This window comes from Pseudorca crassidens, chromosome 13, assembly GCF_039906515.1.
Source record: "Pseudorca crassidens isolate mPseCra1 chromosome 13, mPseCra1.hap1, whole genome shotgun sequence".
In the NCBI taxonomy this organism is placed as follows: Eukaryota; Metazoa; Chordata; class Mammalia; order Artiodactyla; family Delphinidae; genus Pseudorca; species Pseudorca crassidens.
Genome location: NC_090308.1, coordinates 51,282,704 through 51,296,119, shown reverse-complemented (window position 1 = coordinate 51,296,119; position 13,416 = coordinate 51,282,704). Strand labels below are relative to the sequence as shown.

General features: G+C 39.8%; 1 protein-coding gene across 6 annotated transcripts in view; it reads right to left on the bottom strand.

The window, feature by feature from the left end:
- Positions 1 to 1,045: 1,045 nt before the first annotated feature.
- PDSS2 (decaprenyl diphosphate synthase subunit 2) overlaps positions 1,046 to 13,416 on the bottom strand; it is a 263,347-nt gene continuing 250,976 nt past the window's right edge. For 3 of the 6 annotated variants that reach the window (XM_067702441.1, XM_067702440.1, XM_067702435.1), the window contains one exon: positions 4,816 to 11,668. In XM_067702441.1, the coding sequence (XP_067558542.1) occupies positions 11,510 to 11,668 (159 nt within the window). In that variant the 3' untranslated portion in view covers positions 4,816 to 11,509. Of the gene's footprint in view, positions 2,159 to 4,815; positions 11,669 to 13,416 lie in introns of those variants that run through there. The other 3 variants (XR_010933790.1, XM_067702437.1, XM_067702438.1) reach the window with 3 other exon arrangements.

Here is a 13,416-nt window from a genome sequence, read left to right as displayed (position 1 = left end):
CACAATGTTTAAGTTGGAAAGCTTTCATTAGCACTAGTCAAGGGGGAAAGTGATTAATTTACTAATCATGGCCTTCCTTAAGAATCCAATCATATAGAAAGACTTACGGTAAAGCTTTCTAAAAACAGATATTTATGCTACTATTTAGGTAAACAAGTAATACATCCAGTCTATAAACATATTTGAAGAGTGTTGATGGGCACTTTTAAGAAAATGAAGCAGTTCCCTTCGGATTAATCTCTTGCTGTGTATATGTGGTGAGGCAAAGGAAATAATAGGACTGAGATATAACATTGGAGAGTGCAGTTTATATTTATACCACTCTTGAAGATAAAGCTTACACTGGGGTCATTTTGCTGAAATCATCTACTAGAATTTGAAAATTTAAAAACTATTTGAAAAACTTTAACCATTGAGAAAGAACAAAAATACGCCATTCATTGTGACTGTATGACCATAAAAATTATAATTCATAGGGCAGTATTTTTGCGGTGTTTTATACTGCTTGAGGGCAAAAATTCAATCACTGTTACTATGCAGGCTGTTTCAATCATTACGAGGCATAGGTACAGACTAGTGATGACTTTTGTAAATGATAAAACATTTGCAGAAATTGTTATATTTTTATGGGCTGTAATACTTCAGTTTTCAAAAGTTTGGGGTCATTTTGGTTTTTTTTTGTTATGGGTATAAAGCAACTATGACACAGAATTTTAATGCTGAACTACTCATCCAGATGACAGGAGAGGTGAGGGGGCTAGGGACAAAATTTTCTTCCTACGCATTTGTTTTTAGGCATTTATATTTGCCTGAGTGCTTTGGTACCATGGTGACAGCTTAGCAACAGCTAGATGAAAATTAAGGTAATCTGCCATGCCAGCCTCTGATCATAAAAAGTTGGTAGGTAGGACACTGGGAAGAAAAATACAGATGTTTAGACGTTTAATGGTTTAATCAAAAAGAGACTTGTTCTATTACCTGCCCTTGTCCGTCTCTTCACCTTCTCTCTCTATCTCTTTATAAAGAGATGAGGATCTAAAAAAAAAAAAAAAACAAAACCAAGAAACAACCCAAACAAACCCCCATATTTAAATTGATGAGATAAAACAAAAATTAAACCTTTTAAATAGGAAATAAAACAACACACTTTATTCTTTCTTAAATAGGATCTAATGATCACAACATGTACATGGAAAGTGTTTTTTGTTTTTTTGCTTTTTGTTTCTGGCTGCGCTGCGTGGCACCCGGGATGTTAGTTCCCAGACCAGGGATCAAACCCATGCCCCCTGTAGTGGAAGTGCGGAGTCCTAAGCACTGGACTGCCAGGGAAGTCCCTGGAAAGTGTTTTGCAAAGACATTTCCAAAGGGTTTTTTCATACTAACGGACACTTGATTTCTGCTGATGGCTATTAAAGGGACAAAGTTACGTACCTTTGGACCAGCAGACTTGGATGACATGATGGATACTGTCATTTTTAAAGACAACATATGATGTCTTTCATTATCTTTATTATAATTTATATGTAAAACAGAGAAAGTAAAATAATCTGAAAGGAAGAACATAACCTTTGGAAAGCTAAGAGGAAATAAAATCACCTTGATTTTCAGGGTTATTAATTTTATTTCAAATACCCTGGTAATGGTCAAATACAGGTTAAATCAAATAGTCCTTAGCTAGTTGAACAGACATGGCAAATGGACTTCAACTTGCCTGCTGGCTCTGACACAATAATAGTGGCCCTGGAGAGCTGTGTTGAGGAGGATTCTGAGGTTCTGTAGGAAAAGGGCTGTGAATGATGAGTGAATGCCTGTCACAGCTGAGAGGGAGACTAGAGGGTAAAAGACTTGTTAAGTGCAATGTGGGGGGTGGAAGGGAAGCAGGGTTAGCCCAAAGCACCCAAATACAGACTGTAAATTTAAGTCTTACATTTTATAATATAATGAATGCAAATCTTACATTTAATTCCATAATATATATATATCTGGTATGCTATACAAGTTTAAAGGCTCATTTGTAGTTAAATTACCTAACGTTAACTTTGTGGGAAAAAAATATGTTCTTAGACAATGTGCATGTTCATTCTGTGGCTTCCACAGTACCTGGCAGGCTTCTGAGTATTCCTGGGAGTCTCTGTACCCCATTTAGTGACACCCACACCTGGAAGATTGATAGAAATAAAACAGTTAAAATTTGTGCATGATAATGTAAGACTCAGAGAAGTAAATTAACCTGCTTGTCAATAGCAGAGCTGGGATTTGAAGACTCTAAAGCCTAATTTCTTGTTTGTTTGGTTTTTTTTGGCTGCACCATGCAGCATGTAGGATCTTAGTTCCCGGACCAGGGATTGAACCCGTGTCCCCTGCAATGGAAGCTTGGAGTCTTAATCCCTGGACCACCATGGAAGTTCCTATAGCCCAATTTCTTAACAAAGAGTCTGTCTATATTATTCCAAAGACAAGTACCAGGATTCCCTGGGATTCAGGGTTTGGTATTAAATTACTGATTTGAAAAAGAACTTTTGGGGCTACAGAAGACCATACGGTAACTAGTAAGTTGGCAATTACAGTACTGCTGTTAAAGAAAAGCATGGTTTCCATTTGGGGTTATGGAAAAGTTATAGAAATAGTGGTGATGGCTGCACAACAGAGTAAATATAATTAATGTCACTAAATTGTACACTTAAAATTACTAAAATAGCACATAGTATGCTATACATATATATATATATATATTACCACAATAAAAAAAAAGAAAATCGTGATTCATGGATTAGAAGATTAATATCGTTAAAATGGCAATTATCCAAAATTAGATCAATAGATTCAATGCAGTCCCTATCAAAATCCCAGCAGACTCTTTTGTAGAAATTTACAAGCTGATCCTAAAATTTTTATAGAAATGCAAAGGACCCAGAGTGGCCAAAACAATTCTGTAAAAGAAGAACTACAAGTGTAAATGGGGAAATCTGAATAAGATTGATGGACTGTATCAACGTCAACATTCTGGTTGTGATCTTGTCCTATAGTTTTACAAGATGATACCATTGGGGAAAATTGTAAAGGGTACCTAGAATCTCTCTGTATTATTTCTTACAACTACTTGTGAATCTATAATTATCTCAAAATTAAAAGTTTAATAAAAAAATAAGCTGGAGGACTTCTACTTCCCAATTATAAAATTTAATATAAAACTGTAGTAATCGGGCTTCCCTGGTGGCGCAGTAGTTAAGAATCCACCTGCCAACGCAGGGGACATGGGTTCGAGCCCTGGTCCAGGAAGATCCCACATGCCGCAGGGCAACTAAGCCTGTGTGCCACAGCTACTGAGCCTGCGCTCTAGAGCCCGCGAGCCACAACTACTGAAGCCCGCGCACCTAGAGCCCGTGCTCCGTAAAAAGAGAAGCCATCGCAATGAGAAGCCCATGCACCGCAACGAAGAGTAGCCCCTGCTCGCCGCAACTAGAAAAAGCCTGCGCACAGCAACGAAGACCCAACGCAGCCAATAAATAAACAAACAAGTAAATGAAAATAAAGCTATAGTAATCAAGGAAGTGTGGTTCTGGCATAAGGACAGACATAGAAATCAATGGAACAGAATTGACAGAAACAGACTCTTGTATTTAGGGTCGACTGATTTTCTACAAAGTTGCTAAGGCAACTCAAAGGAGGAAAGAATAGTCTTTTCAACAAATGGTTCTAGAACAGCTGGATATCCACATACAAAAAAAAATTAATTTAGTCCAGTGGTTTTCAATGGGGGAGATTTTGGCTTCCCAAAGGCAGGGAACTTTTGGCAATGTCTAGAGACAATTCTGGTTGTCGCAGCTGGGGTTGGCGTGCTACTGGCATTTAATGGGTATACACCAGAGATGCTGCTGAACATCCAGCAATGCACAGGGCAACCCCACAACAAAGAATGACCCAGCCCAATATGTCAATAGTGCTGAGGATGAGATACCCGATTTAAACCTTGACCTCACACTTTATACAAAAGTTAACTAAAAATGGATCATAGACTTAAATGTAAGAGCTAAAACTATACAACTTTGAGAAAAGAACATTGGAGAAAATCTTTGTGACTTTGGGTTAGGCAAAGATTACTTAGATATGACACTGAAAGCATGATCTATAGAAGAAGAAATTGATAAATTGGACTTCATCAAAATTAAAGACTTCTGCTCTTCAAAAGGAACCATTATGAAAATGAATTTAAGCTATAGATTGGGAGCAAATATTTGCACACCATATATCAGATAAAGGACTATATTCAGAATATATAAAGAATGCTTATATCTCAATAAGACAAACAACCCAATTAAGAAATAGGCAAAAGATCTGAACAGACATTTCACCAAAGAAGATATATAAATGACTAACATGCTCATGAGACGATGCTTAACATCATCAGTCATTAGGAAAATGCAAATACAAATCACAATGAGATACAGTCTCATTCCTACTAGAATAGCTATAATAAAAAATGGAATACCGGGGACTTCCCTGGTGGTCCAGTGGTAAAGAATCCGCCTTGCAATGCATGGGATGCACAGGTCTGATCCCTGGTCAGGGAACTAAGATCCCACATGCCGCGGGGCCACTAAGCCCGCGTGCCACAACTACTGAGCCCACACACCGCAAGGAAAGATCTTGTGTGCCACAACTAAGACCCGACACAACCAAAAAAAATAGCAATAATAAAAGAAAAATAAATATTTTTTTTTAAAAGGGAATACCAAGAGTTAGCAAGGATGTGAAAAATTTGGAACCCACATGCGTTGGAAAGGTAAAATGATACAGTCACTTTGGAAAACGGTCTGGCAATTTCTAACAGGTTAAACATAAATTTATTATAAATTTTACTCCTGAGGATCTACTCAGGAGAAATGACAACTTATGTCCACATAACGACTTGTACATGAGTATTCACAACAGCATTATTAATAATAGGTCAACAGTAGAAACAACCCAAATGCCAATCAACTGGTAAAGGGATAAATGAATATAATGTATCTGTTCGATGGAATATTATTTAGCAATATAAAGGAATGAAATAATGATTAATTCCATAACATACATAAACCTCAAAAACATTATGCTAAGTGACAGAAACCAGATGCAAAAGACTAAGTACTGTAAAACTCCATTTATATAAAATGTCCAGAGAAGGCAAATCTATAGCAACAGAGAGTAGATTAGTGGCTGCCTAGGACTGAGGGTGGGAGCAGGTGTTGACTGCAAATGTGCACAAGGGATCTTTAAGACTGAATTGTAGTGATGCTTGCACAACTTTGTAAATTTATTAAAAAAGCATTGAATTGTATACTTAAACTAGATGAATTTTATGATATGTAAGCTATACTTCAATAAAGCTGCTTTTGAAAATGCAACTAAAGCAATTCTAAATCTTCAAAAAAAGAAGAATAAAAGGAAAGAAAAGTACAGAACTGCATAAACAGGCAGCAATTAGGAAGCTCACAATTAATTGATCGTATTCCACATACACAAGTAAGTTTAAGTAACTGCAACTCATGATATAAGGGAGGAGGACAGGCAGGGAGACTTCATTGAAATGTGACAAGTGAGAAGTAATGCGAATAGTAAAGTTATGATGATTAATTTAAGGAAGGAAAGGTTGCAAGTGTAGCTTAATTCTTTGAGGATGATGCTGTTTTCTCCTTCATTTGAAGGCTTACAAAAAAAGAAAGATCCAAACAAAAGAAGACAATAACAAAACACAATAAACTCATACTGTAATAGCACGAAAGATTTGAGTCAGATAAAGGTTATTTTGTTTCCCTTCAAACAAACCCTAGGAGTTTCTAGAGTCCTCTTGTCCCAAGTCCTTGAAGAAGGAAAGACGGCTCCTCAACTCTTAGAACGTGGTTTCTCCTTGGTTTTGGCCAAGAGCAGAACCTAACACAACTGCCTGCGGGCCTTTCCCGTCCTAGGAGATTTTGAACCTCAGTGGGAAGAAAGAAGTCATCCTACTGAAGTGTGGCTGGCTGAGAACTTGCAGTGAAGCAAGAGGAAAATACATAGAGATGTGAATCCATTTTGAGCATCGTCTCGAAGGAATAGGAACCACCAACTGAAAAGATTAATCATTCAGGCTAAAGAATTTTAAGGGAATTTATTTCACAGTTTTAACTTGCTGCTGTGGAGAACCTGCAGGGGCACTATTTTTCCAAGACAAAGACTTTCTTAGTAGCAGGTTGGGATGTTGACTTATGAGTATTTACCGTATACCCATTTATCCCAGAGAAACCAATCAGGAATAAAAATTCAATATACCTTGTTTGGAGTTTAAGCTACTTATCAATAGTGGTGATGAAGACTGCAGCACCATGAAAAAATGCTTATGATGTATTATGTAAAAACAGCAGGACCCAAAGTTGAATTTATACTAGAATTACAACCATGCAAAAAAGATAGGCATAGCAGAAAAGGCTGGATTAAATACAAATGAAATGGTGATACTGATTATGTGAGCATGGTGAGACTGAGAGTAATTTTTTTCTACTTTCCAAAATTTCTTTAGAAGTGTTTATTTACTTAAACACATCAAAAAGTGAAATCTTCCCAACAACAGTCAAGGCAGTGGGGAGCCTACTCATCTGCTCAGGATGCACAGTGACCGGTATACTATCAGTCTTAGAAGTGAGCAGATCACATTGAAAGAAAGCTGATAGAGCTTCTCCATGAAGATGGAATCAGCATCTATAAAAAGAAAGAAAAGGAATGAAAGCCTGAGAAACTTTCTCTTTCTACGGAAGAGTAAGAAATACATATCTAGGAAGAATATTCCTCCACCGGTAGAGGCCTAAAACCTAGCACTTCAGCGCCCCAAGGGCAGGTGGGGAAGCTAAAGGGAGGGGTGGACACCACTGTCAGTTCTGGCCACACTGGGTTCTCCCCAGGTGACCTTCTTTTTCAAAAGTATGTTATCTCCTTAATGTAAAGGCAGGATCCCTTCTGAAAAAATAAAACAGTTAATTTGAGAAGGGATTAGGAGTGATGGTAGGAAATGGAGAAAGAGGTAAATGACAGTCTTGTTAGATTGCTTTGTGTTTTAAAAAGAAAGAAAGTGCAAATAGCTTTATTATTACTAAAAGGTGATTAACAATAATGGAAACTATTAATAACAATGGAGTGACAATTGTGTCCTCACAAATAGATTAAAAAGTCAACCCAATCCATCTCTGCCCTTTTGAGTCTTAGCGAAGGTGTGGCATGCCTTCTCCAGATTGAGAGGCAGTCATTAGATTCTAAAGATAAATCCTGGAATTCTATTCGTCAGAAAGGTGAGATCTTAACAACAGGATTTCACAGTGGGAAGACAAATGAAGGGGCAGGAAAGAATCTTCCTGAATCTAAGAGCTCTAGGAAGGAACGTGAAAAGAGTTTTCTGAAAGCAACGTCCTCCTTGTCTGTGATGGACCTGCTGTTTAGTCTTTTATTTTTTTTTTGGGCTGCGCCATGTGGCTTACAGAATCCTAGTTCCCTGACCAGGGATTGAACCCAGGCCATGGCAGTGAAAGCACCGAGTCCTAACCACTGGACCGCCAGGGAATTCTTAGTTAAGTCTTAAAAAAGAGAGAAAGAAAAAGAAGTAGCCTTTAGCTGCAATTTTGTTGATTAAACACAATTCCCCCAAAGCCACTTGCCCAAAGAGATCTATGTTACAGCAACTTGTCAGGTTTTGAAAGATAATCACGGATTATTCAGATTACTTTCTGGTCACCTGAGTGACCAGAATGTTGTAGGTACTGGGCCTTAAAAAACGTGTACATCTTTTTGGAGCATTTTGCACTAATGTATATGTCTTTTACCCCAAGTCTGTAGGTTTCACCTGCATGCTGGGCCATAGCAATAACATTGGCATAGGTAAGAGAAAGTCTCAAACATTAGAGAACGAGACCTGGACCAGGCACACAATGTCACTGATCACTTATTTTTAGGTGTGACTGGGTTACCACATTATATAAGAAAACATGAAGAGGATTTAGTGTTGTCATCAAGTAAAACTCACAACAAAGTTTAATGATAGTCATAATCCTTATCTTCTTTCAAAGTAACTAACAGTGAATGGCAAATAACTCACTATCTAATCAATATCTAATTGACACTGTTTTTTAGAAACAGTTTTTCTAAGTTGGGGAATTCAAAAGAAGATGACTTAGTGGCACAGGAAACGGCTTTATAGTTCCTCGGGAAATATAATTTAAAAATTTAGAAAAGAATGTCTCTAGAGGTGGGACTAAGAGAGAGATGTATGAGACACAAAAGGAAGGGTAGTCAGAGAAGAGGGGAAGTGGGTCACAGGTGCTGTGGGGGTGAGGGCGGAAGCTGCATTAGCAAGGTGAAATGCTGTGGGGAAGTCTGCATGCAGGGGGACGTCTGGTAAACTTCACAGTGAGGTCACCATCTGTGAACGAGAAGAAGGCATCTCAGTGGAGTAGTGCCGTGAGACCCGATAGATTTGTTGAACAAGTAGTCTTTGAGTGTCTACAGTGCTGGCGCTGGTCTAGATGGTGGGGACCCGGCAGTGAATGACCAATTGCCAGGGTTAAGGAGTTAGTAGCCTGTAAGAAGGTGTGCTGCTAATGCTAGGAAGAAAAAAGTAGAGGTGGAAGGATAAATAGGGGAAGTGAGGGATGTCATTTAGGGGAGAACTGAGCCCATTCATAGCCAGCAGGGGAAACACAAGACTCAAGAATAGGGACATGAGGGAGACAGGAGGCTGAAGGCTCGAGATCTTTGGAAAGGAGTAGAGTCTTATCTGGAAAGAGAAGCAAAGGAAGAGAGAAAGAGGTGCTGTCTGGAATGACTCTAAAGTGGGGAGATGGCGTGTGAAGGCAAGCCAGTCTGTCAGAGGCAGTCCTTTCTGCTGGCTCCTGCATCTATAAATGGGGGATTAAGTCTTACCCCCAGAGAGTGGTCATGGGATTCGAACAAGACAGTACTGTTAAAGCCCTTAGCAGAGTGCCTGGTATACACGCAGAGCCCTTACTTGAAGAAAAGACTGATAGGGAGGAAGGAGAGTGCAGGTGGGCTCAGGGGCCTGAAGTGAGTGAGGTTTGCAGGTCCAGGTGGCGGGGAAGAGGGACAATCGTTAATGAATGAATTCTTCACTCTAGCAAGAAACTGGGGGTGGAGAGTGATGCAGAGGGGGTAAAGGAGGAGACATTCTAAGGTCACTAACTCTGCCTTGTCAGTACCTTCCCTGGCAGCACTCAGGCAGTAGGCCAAAAGGTGTAATTAAGCACGTCTTGCTGCCCCCAAATTTCTCCCTAGAGATTGTCTGAAATTATAAGGGCTTAAAATGAATTAATAAATAAATATCCCTGAAGAAGGCGTACGGAGAAGACTATCAGTATTTAATACTTTAGACTGACTTAGCCAGCGTATTAGGTTTAACAAAAGCAGAGCTGTCACTCAACAGTGAGGGCAGGGCTGTTGCTCCCAGGGAGTCGGACAGACAGCAGGGCACAGGAGAGGGAACAGAGGCCTGGAAGGCAGCTGGGAAGATGAAAGGGAGGTAGGAAATGTTCCAAAGAAAGCAGAAAGGCGAGTGTTGAAACAAAGAGTCCAGGATTATAAGTCATAGAAAGGAGAGCTGGGAATTCTTTAGGTCACCTGTTAGGCAGCTTGGCAAGAAGTCTGCCATTAAGTTTTATGCTTTCCTTCATAGCCTCTCTTTGTGTTTCACCTTCCCTGTTCCCTGAATTTCACATAGCATCTTTGTTATCTAGAGAGTCAGAAATGGCAAACTTTTAGAAAATAAAACAAAGCTGGAGAGGACCTCATATATTCTCTTGTTTAACCTTATTTTACAAATGTGGAAACTGAGGCTCAGAGGGAAGTGACTTGTTCAAGGTCACACAGAGAACCAGGTGCTAAACCAGAACTAGAGGAGCCCTAGAATCCTGCCTTGTGTTCCATAGTACCCGACCATCTGCTTAATAAAACCTACAGCTTGCTGAAGTTCCTGCTCATCCAGAGGACACAAAGCATGACTCCTCCTTTGTGGAAGTTAATGATTAAAACCTAGTCTGATCTAAAGCATCTAACCATAGTTACTAATTAAGCCAATTTCTGTGAGAAAAGGCATTTCAAACAGAAGAGTGGAGTGTTCTCTTCAGCTAAATCTATAGGCCTTCAAACTGTAGTAGCATAAACTGTACAATTACAACATTTCAAGTACGCTTAAAAATATTTCAAAATACAATACCTTAACCTCTGTAGCTTACATTTTCTTTTCATTGCATGCCACATGATGGGTCCTGATAAAACGGTTTTGTAACTTTTGAAGAAGGAATTTAACTAAAGTGACTTCACTTAGTGTTTGAGTGAACTAGGTAATAAAATCTGTTTGCTGTGTTCGCTGTCTCCAGATAGGGCTGTAATTACACCACATAAGGAAGAAAGGTAGCTGAGTCTCAATCTAGATCATTTATGTAAACTCAGCCTTCTTGTCAACGGTGTTCTCATATTGCATGCATGCAAACCTCAAAAATCATCTCCTATGAACCACAGAGAGACAGTGTCCAATTGCAGGCCTGTGAGATTGCTTATATTCTTTCTGTAATTGGATGTCTGTGGTTCAAGACCAAAATCTGACACTCTGAGGCTAAAAAAAATATCACCAATGAATTCCCCAGTACAACAATTATATATCTGACACTTGTAAAAATTAAAGGTATTCTCTACACCAACGTATTACAAATGAATACATTTACTTGAAAAAAAGAAGCATCCTGTTCAGCTTGAAAAAAAAAGTTTGGTTCTTTGAAATGCGTTTGAAAAAATCTGGTCTTCCAGAAAGAAAAACAGGCAATTCCTACTATAACCAAGTTAACATTTGATAACATTTTAATCTCCTACTTCAAATATTTGGCCTTATTTTTTCAGCAGTTTCCCCCCAAAATCTTACAGAACCCAAGAAGCACAAAGTATATCCATACTGCAGCTATAAAATACAAAGACATAATTGCAAGAAGACAAAGCATGTTTTTTTTTCTTAATCATTAAACTACCCTCCGTTATGAAAAATTGGTCACTGGCTTTTGATTTGACAGTCCTCCCTGGCTGGCATTGATAGTGTTTCTCTTGACACCTGCAGCTTCCAGCTTGCCCTGTCCTCTCTAGAAGGAAAACCACAGGCCACCGCCCTGGCGCCATCCCTGGCTCAGTCCAATCAATAAGGACTTATTTCCTGTCCATTTGCTGAGGTCACAGGAGCGAATCTCATTAATTATTTCTGCTACTGAAGCCTCAAGTGTGCTTGTGGCGTGACAACTGAAAACTGCTTGACCTTTTTTCTTCTAATTTTGTTTGTAGCAGTTCCAAAAAGAAGGCAGTATTCATTTAGCAGTGTGGTAAAAAGAAAAAAAATGTGTATGTTGTTAAAGTCATTAACACATTTAGATCTTTCATCATGAAAGCTCTCCCGATCACCTCATTCCCCAGTTTTTTTCAGCTAACGAACAATAGTCTTTTTAATTTGGTGTCACGAAAATCTGGTCACAGCAAACACAATGTTTTCTAAAGCAGTTCTGGCCTCCGAGGGAGGAAAGCTCTCCAGGGCCTCCAGTGCCTTGTTTCCATGGTAACGACACAGGTCAATAGCTGAAGTCACACCTTTGCCAGCGCTGATTGTTTCTCGCAACTGTTAAGAAACAAATGCACAGGAAAAGTCAGTTTTTAAGGTACCACAATTAAATTGGGGAGGAGAGGTGGAAAACAAAGAAGGGGAGAAACAGTACAGATTCACTGTTTCTGCTTTTGAGGTTAAAGAGGACACTATCCACCAGTGATTTTGAGGCACTAACATTCCCTAAGGCTGCTAGGTTTGGCCCTCCAGAGCAGAACAATAGGCTCCAATTAGCCTAATTACACCTCTTCCCCAACTCCCGCCCTGTGATATCTTGAAGTGGGCCCTGCTGGAGGGTGGTGGTGATGAGGCAGAGGGCATTTACATCTCTGACCTTTTGAATTCAGCAGCCTGATATTCTTAGGTGAGGAAGGCTTCATTAACATCCTAGTTAATAACTAATATTTTTACACTGTATGTTGGCACAATAGTCCATGTGAAAATTCAAGAAAGACACATAGTATTAGATCTGAGCACTACATTATTAAAACTGTAAGACTTTGGGAGGAATGAATTAAAATACCCTTTGTGAAGAATAAAGTCAACTCTTGCCCACAAATGGAGTTGATTTCCAATCCCTCTCCCTGATGACTGGAAAGGACCAATACAATGGTTACACTTTAGAGCTGAAAAAGACTTATAATGATTTGGCCGGTCCACTTCCCCTTGCCCCGATTCCATCTTCTTCTCAGTGAATACCTCTAATGTCTGCTTTACTCCCTAAATCAGAAACTCGGGAGTTCTCTTCATCCATTCAGGCACCATGGCTCACCCATGACTGAACTTTCTGGCTCCCCACTAGGTTGGTTGGCGCCCAGTGACAAGTTCTAGTCCATGAGACGTGAACGGTGTGTGTCACTTCTGGGCTGTAGCATTTAACGGTCCATATGAGTCCCGCCAGAGGTTTCCCTCTGGTACATCAACCAGTCACATTGAAGAAGCCCCTCAGGTCGGATCCCCGAGTGGCCACGGTGAGCAACCACGGTGCCTCTCCAACCTGCACAGGACATGTAGTATGGGCAAGAAACACGTCTGTTGTCTGAAGAGACTGTCAGGTTGCCTGTGGCCATCTTGACTGATACACTCACTAAGTGTCAGCCATTCTATCTCATACAAAGCCCTCAAATTATCATCTGCTCTTCACTATCATCTGCTCTTCATTGCCACATCAGTTCAGGCTATCATCATCGCTTGCCTGGGTTATTTTTGCAATCACCTCCTAAAGCGTCTTCCCACCACCAGTTCTTTGCCTCTGGACTCCATCCTTCACGCTGCAAAGAAGATCTTTATAAAAAGCAAATGTGATCTTGCTTAAAACCCTCCACTGCCTTCCAATAGCTTTAAGGAAAAAAAAGTCCAAGCTCTTTCATGAGGCATGGAAGTCCTTTCCCTTTCCGCCGTTTCATCATTACTTAGGGAAACTACTTGCAGCTGATGGCTTGAGACAGTCTCCACACACCCCCCTCGCCCCATCAAGCTCCCCAATTCCACTTGGGTGGAATGTACACAGCTAGGATGACAGGCCTAAGGGGTTAGGTGCCTTTCTTCCTTGGGGCTCCTGGAGTGCCCTGTGCATATGTGGAGTACAGCATTATTATATAGTGTTGTATTTTAATTCTCCATTCACTTATCTATCTCTTCATTAGACTTGGAGCTATCGTATAATGCATGAAACATAAAGGAATAAAAGAAATAACCTGCTTTACTCCCCTAATTATATAGATGAGAGGAAGGGCCAGAGAAGCTCAGCGGCTCACACAAGA